At 38.3% G+C, this 6,879-nt stretch overlaps 1 protein-coding gene across 1 annotated transcript; it reads left to right on the top strand.

The window, feature by feature from the left end:
• The first annotated feature begins 1,286 nt into the window (after positions 1-1,286).
• On the top strand, positions 1,287-6,369 carry LOC106884103 (NADH dehydrogenase [ubiquinone] 1 beta subcomplex subunit 2, mitochondrial). Its single transcript, XM_014935321.2, has 3 exons — positions 1,287-1,461; positions 3,837-3,960; positions 6,096-6,369. Exons 1-3 carry the CDS (start codon positions 1,367-1,369, stop codon positions 6,171-6,173), a joined length of 297 nt encoding a protein of 98 aa, XP_014790807.1. The 5' UTR covers positions 1,287-1,366; the 3' UTR covers positions 6,174-6,369.
• Positions 6,370-6,879: the final 510 nt, after the last annotated feature.

Raw genomic sequence — 6,879 nt, 5'->3', positions numbered from 1 at the left:
TCTGGAGAATCTGCAAGAATAGATGCAAGCGCTAATTTATAAAAAACATGTGACATATTAATTAAAATCTGTAAATGTACAACCATCCAGATATCTGAGTACCTTAATTATTTTTTCTAATATATAATTCCTGTACATCACCTCCAAACCTTCTAAGATATGTATATATAAAGAATTTAGATTTACACACGTCTCATCAGACCTTAATGCCAGGAGAAAAGGCCCCGTGGCAATTTTTACGGGCACGCATAGAAAGGAGGAGGGTGTGTGTGTGTGTCAAGCGCAAGGGATTGTCTCCCTTTGACCACTATCTGGAATCTCTCGCGTCTGCTTGCGGGGTCTCAGGAATTTAATGTTTACGTTCCCGTTACCTAGCGGTTCGGCAAATTAGACCGATAGAATAAGTACCAGGCTTACTTGTTCGACTAAAAGCCCTGGGCGGAACCCCAGCATGGCCGCAGCCAAATGACTGGAACATGTAAAAGATAACATAGTACAGCATGATATATTTTAAGTGCATCAATAAATACGAAACAAACAGTTCTTTATTTTTCATGGTTATTTCATATTTTAAGTATAGTCTCCAGAAAACCGGAAAATATCCAGAAATCCGGGATATTGCCGGTCCCAAGCTTACTGGATATTTGATCCGCTACTGTAATAGATTAAAACTGTATCGACTCCAATCAAAAAGGTTTTTTCTTTCAGTAGGTAGATCTCATTGTATTTTCAAACATGGTCTCAAAGCTATACATTTTGTGGTCGAGTATACTGTCAATTGTATCACAAATTACATCACACCAATTTTATTTTATCGACCCTGGAAGAATGAAAAGTTGACTCCAGCGAGTTTTGAACACCGGAATTCAAGAGAGATAACTCGGTTGTAATGAATATTAATTGTAATTATTTTATTTTGGATTTTTACAAATTTGAGAATTTAACGAGGAAAATCGATGAAAAAAATAAGAATTATTTAGAAAAATAGTTTTAGAGAAATATTATTTAAAAAAGGGCATTTCAGAAATAGTTGAAGAAATAGAAATTGTAGAAAGCCGCTTGTATCAATATCCCAGAATGCAATTGGTGAGAGTGAAAATCTGAAAGGACATTAGAGAGAGAGAGGGGGGAAAGAAGAGAGTGAAGGGGAGAAATAGAGCGATAGACAAGTAGAGAGGGGAGAGGGATAGAGCAATAGACAAAGAGGGAGGAAGACAAGTAAGAGGGATAGAGTGTCGAGCAAAGAGAGAGAAAGAGTAAAGAGACTTGGAGCGGAGAAAGAGAAATAGAGCGATAGACTAAAAGTGATAGAGAGGGGGAAAGATAAAGACAGAGAGTGCGTGTGTGTTTGTAGAAGGAAGCAGCGATGTCTGTCGCGCTTAGATTTCTCGGTTCTCTTCGAAATACCTGCCTTCGTTCAACCAAACTCTCTCAACCTGTCAGGTATGGAGGCGGTGGAAGGTGAGTTATTATTAAATACGATATTAAATTTGCATTTATATGTTTAAATGTCTTCTTCGTTCAGGTAATATTTATTATATTTAAACTTCATCGCTCGTTCTCCTATTTGACCTTTAAATTACTACAAACAAGGGATCGATCATCTCTGCCTGGATGATCTATCCCTTTATTCCCCCCCCCCCTAGAATTAAATTATACATCGTGTTATTCAAAAAAAGATAGTAATAACAAAAACGGTGGGTTTGTCACGGCTGGAACGCCTCGTTCACAGATCTGCTCTGGTCAGGTCTAACCCCGGGCTAAACAACTTATTAAACGTGGTTGGAACCTAGCAAAGTCCTTCACGACGGCTTCTTGTATCGTGGGAAATTAATTAATATATTTAATTAATGTACGAACGGTGCGATGATCAAAATCTGTAATTATTTAAACCCCAAAGCAATCGTTAGCATGGACTCTAAACAAAATAATAACTTTAGAAGTTGAAAAGCTCCTCATTTGCTCGCATCTGGGATGAAATAACGAAATAGCAACTATATTGTCCTAGAATTACATCTTACCGTGTGCCTCATTAAAAGAAATAGGAAAGGAAACTACAAAAACGGTGGGTTTGTCACGGTTAGAACGCCTTTGATCGTGGATTAAACAGAAACGTGCTGAGAGCTTGGTAATTTGTGATGAAGGTTAATTAATAAATAAGAAACGGCCTCGTCCAGGTGGTCCCTCTTTTACTAACCACGCAGAGGTTGTGTAATAAATAGAACAGACCTTCGCGATTGTCTCCTTTACCTTGGAAATTTAATTAATTATATTGATTTATTTGTTTAATTTACGAACCATGTGAAGGTCACAATATTTGGCTATAAAACCCGGGTAATCGTTGGCATATATGCTAAACAAGAATTCATTTAGAGGTCGGAAATCTCATTATTTGCTCGCATCTGTAATGAAATAACAGCTCTGAATTACATCTTACAGTGTTTTAAAACAAAGAAAAACAGAACAAGGAATAACAAAAACGATAGGGTTGTTCACGGTTGGATCGCCTTTCATTATAGATTTGCTGCGTCAGGTCTGATCTGACCTAGGGCTGAACATAAACTAAACGTGGTAGGAACTTTGCAATTAGGGGTGAAGGTTAATAAACTAGAAACGGCGTTGCCCCGTGGGTCCCTGTTTTTCTATCCATCCTTAGGTATAGAAAAAAAAAACATGACACACCTCAGCGAGTGTCCTGTATCTTGGAAATTTAATTAATCAAATTTGATTTATTTAATTTACGAATGATGTGACGGTTGAAATCTTCGGTTTTAAGCCAGAGGAAAAGCTTATTTGCTCGCATCTTTGATGTCCATGAGAAAGGCATGAGTTCCACAACAACACGGCTTATCGTTCTTCGTTGAGTGAGTTTTATTTGTATAGAAATATTTCGTTTATTCTTTTACTTGTTTCAGTCATTTGACTGCGGCCATGCTGGAGCACCGCCTTTAAGGGTTTTAGTCGAAGAAATCGACCCTCAGAACTTATTCTTTTTAAACCTAGTATTTATTCTATCGGTCTATTTTGCCGAACTGCTAAGTTACGGGAGTCGTAAACACACCAATATCGGTTATCAAGCGATTGGTGGAGGTGGGGGCATGTGCTGAGAGGAATTCTTTGGGGTTTGAATAATTTTGCCAAACTGCTAAGTTACGGTAGTCGTAAACACACCAACATCGGTTATCAAGCGATTGGTGGAGGTGGGGGCATGTGCTGAGAGGAATTCTTTGGGGTTTGAATAATTCACCTCTGGAAACATGGGTGTTTTGTACAACATCCTTAAACAACTCTTATTCAGGGACCTTCTGAGTGGTATGGGCTACTCGACCTGAATAAAATTCGAACTGGGCCCCACCTGCAAGGTCATGCACTGTGTATCTCGATATGAGATCACCATGTCATGCACATATGGTTGTGATGCATGTGCCTGGTGTACCCTTATCAGACGGGTAGTCATAATGGGTATAATGGGCTTTGTATATTTTACCCTAGAGTCACTTTGAGGGCATGCTCAGCTCTCTCACATAATAATAACAGTAATAATCCTTTCTACTAAAGACACAAGGTCTGAAATTTTGGGGGAGGGGACTAGTTGATTACATTGCCCCAGTGCTCAACTGGTACTTATTTCATCGACTCCAAAAGGATGAAAAACAAAGTCGACCTTGGCAGAATTTGAACTTAGAATGTAAGGATGGACAAAATACTACTAAGCATTTTGTCTGGTCTGGCATGCTAACAATTCTGCCAATTTGCCGTCTTAATAATATTATTAATGATAATAATAATAATAATAATAATGTAAATGTATTTTCTTTTTTATATTTTTTATTCAGTTTTCGGTATCGAGATGTACCTCCAATTACAAACAAAGCCACCATTTTACTCTGTAATGTTTTGGGATTCACAGTCTGGTATTGGATGATGTACAAGGTGTATCACGAGTTTGACCACATAGTCGTGAGTATTGAATCCTTCTAATCTTCATTTCATGCTTTCACCCACTTTCACTCCTGCAATCTACCAACACCATCTCTCCGTCTCTCTCTCTCTCTCTCATGTCCTTCTCTTGTCTATTGTTTCATCATTGCTATTCTGCTGCTTAGCTCTGCCAGTCATCACCTACTCTCCCTCCAACCATCATTTCTCTCTGACTCCTACTTTCTCTCTTCTAAAATGTAATTAGTCACGTTGCCCCTTTACAGCGAGAGACCTCAGTATATTTATATATATTGTAAAGTTACCGACTTAGTGTATTATAGAAATGTAATGTTATATAGTGATTTTGTATAGTGTAGTTTTATTTTTTTTTTTAAACTTGGTATATTGTGGAAATGTAGTGCTGTGTTATACAAACATGGTATATTGTGGAAATATTGTATTACATGGCAACTTGGTATATGGTGGAAATGTAGTGTTACACTTCGACTTGGTATATTGTGGATATAACTTATGACTGTCCTGTACTTATCAGAGATCAGACTCCCTTCCTTGCTGAATTCCCCCATTAAGTTTTTAATTAATTTAGAATCAATTACTGTTGCCCCTGTACTTACCAAAAAAATCAAACACTCTCCCAAACTCTATTTCTCCATTCCTCATGTGGTATTTTTTAAAAATTTAAATTTCACAGTTTCCTCCCTTGTACCACAACCATTCATTAACCCTTTGACATTTAATACTGGCCATCTCAGACTGAAAAGTCCTACCTGTTCTTTATTCAAACTGACCACGTTCAACCTTTCACTCCTATCCTACAATGCCATTCTAAAAACAGACAACCACATTATTAGAATCTTGAAGCTACGAGACAATGCATGATTATTTCACAACAATATGAAAACTTAAACATTACGATTGACAGAGTAAGCTGAATACTTAAGGATTATGCTAAAGGTACACGAGTCTCATAAGTTGTGTAATCTTAATTAAAATTAAAATCATTCTGTCCTCATGCATGAAGTATGTTAGCACCGACTTAAATATCTCGTGTGCACCATTTTGAGCGTGGCCGTTGCCAGTACCGCCTGACTGGCCTTCATAGGATTTTCGAGCGAGATCGTTGCCAGTGCCCCTGGACTGGCTCTTGTGCGGGTAGCACATAAAATACACCATTTCGAGCGTAGCTGTTGCCAGTACCGCCTGACTGGCCTTCGTGCAGGTGACACGTAAAAGCATCCACTACACTCTCGGAGTGGTTGGCGTTAGGAAGGGCATCCAGCTGTAGAAACTCTGCCAAATCAGATTGGAGCCTGGTGTTGCCATCCGGTTTCACCAGTCCTCAATCAAATCGTCCAACCCATGCTAGCATGGAAAGCAGACGTTAAATGATGATAATGATGATGATGATGATGTGAATTGAGGGACACTCTGCACCAGTGAAGGGCAAATGGGGTCCCCCGTAGGGCTTTCTGAACAGCACAAAAATTATTTTGTATTTTTCTAGTAGTGTGGCCTATCTCATGATAAGCCATGTTTCATGCAGCCCGCTCCATGAGAAAGATTTCTTATGCCTGATCTATATGGCCACTTAACCTGCTAGAAATAGCTGCTCGATTTTTCTCTTGTGTCACACCTTACTGGTTTAACCTTTTGCCATATTCGGCACAAATAATATTCTACCTGTTTTATGTTAAAACTGGTCAGACTTGGCCCCTCGCACCTGCCCTACAATGTCATTCTAAAAACGCATAATCACATAAATGAAAGCAATATTTTTCATTTCCCTTTTGTGCATAAAAAAAAGAAACATGCCTGGCCTTGAGGAAATATTTACCTTGATTGGGAACAGGTGAGGGTTGGTGACGAGAAGGGCATCCAGTCTGTAGAAAATCCATCTCAGCAAATTCTGTCTAACCCATGCAAGCATGATAAAGTGGACATTAAATGGTGATGTTGATGAATTTGATACGAGAGATTCTCACAGTCAGATATTGCTATCAATTCCTTGTTTTATTTACTTCATTTACATTTGTTTTTTTTTTGTTTTACTTTATGCCTCTCTCATTATCTTCATATATCTCCTACTCTCTCTCTCTCTCTCTCTTTCTCTGTTGCCTTTCTGACTCACTTTCTTTCCTTCTTCTTCCTTCCAGGGACATTTTACCTACCCTACTCCATCCAAGTGGACAGATGAAGAATTAGGGATACCACCTGATGATGAAGAAGAATAAAACAGCTGAACTGACTTGAAAATGGCTCTTATTTGCTCTTATCTCTGTGGTTGTTACTACCAATGATGATGATGCTACAACAACAGTGACAACAAAAACAACAAGTTGGAACCAGCTACTATCAACAAAGTCATTCAGCAAAACTATTTCTTTGTGTAAATAGATTAATAAACCTTGAGAGAATATTGTTATATTATGGAGAATTGATGTGTTTTATTTTGTATAATTAACTATTTATATTTGCTCGTATATAAGACATGCTTTTTCTAGTTTGAAACTTAAAAAAAATTGCCCTGCTTTTAATATGGCTGTATTATAGATAGAAGCCCACGATGTAAGCTAGGGAGCTGAATAAATATGAATTATTATTATTGATAACAGCTAAGGTGCAGGAGTGGCTGTGTGGTAAGTAGCTTGCTTACCAACCACATGGTTCCGGGTTCAGTCTCACTATGTGGCACCTTGGGCAAGTGTCTTCCACTATAGCCTCGGGCTGACCAAAGGCTTGTGAGTGGATTTGGTAGATGGAAACTGAAAGAAACCCTTCGTATATATGTATATATATCTATATATATATATATATATATATATGTATGTGTGTTTGTGTGTCCCTGTTTGTCTCCCTCACCATCGCTTGACAACCGATGCTGGTATGTTTACGTCCCCGTAACTTAGCGGTTCGGCAAAAAGAGAACGATAGAATAAG

This window comes from Octopus bimaculoides, chromosome 21, assembly GCF_001194135.2.
Source record: "Octopus bimaculoides isolate UCB-OBI-ISO-001 chromosome 21, ASM119413v2, whole genome shotgun sequence".
Lineage (NCBI taxonomy): Eukaryota > Metazoa > Mollusca > Cephalopoda > Octopoda > Octopodidae > Octopus > Octopus bimaculoides.
Note: the sequence above shows the minus strand (reverse complement) of the source record. Positions and strands in the feature narration are given on the sequence as shown.

Bases quoted from the DNA above. Each gene is read 5' to 3' on its own strand.
- LOC106884103 (XM_014935321.2), top strand. From the start codon at position 1,367: ATGTCTGTCGCGCTTAGATTTCTCGGTTCTCTTCGAAATACCTGCCTT. The intron at 1,462-3,836 runs GTGAGTTATTAT...TTTTTTATTCAG, and splicing joins AGGTATGGAGGCGGTGGAAG to TTTTCGGTATCGAGATGTAC. The intron at 3,961-6,095 runs GTGAGTATTGAA...TCTTCCTTCCAG, and splicing joins ACGAGTTTGACCACATAGTC to GGACATTTTACCTACCCTAC.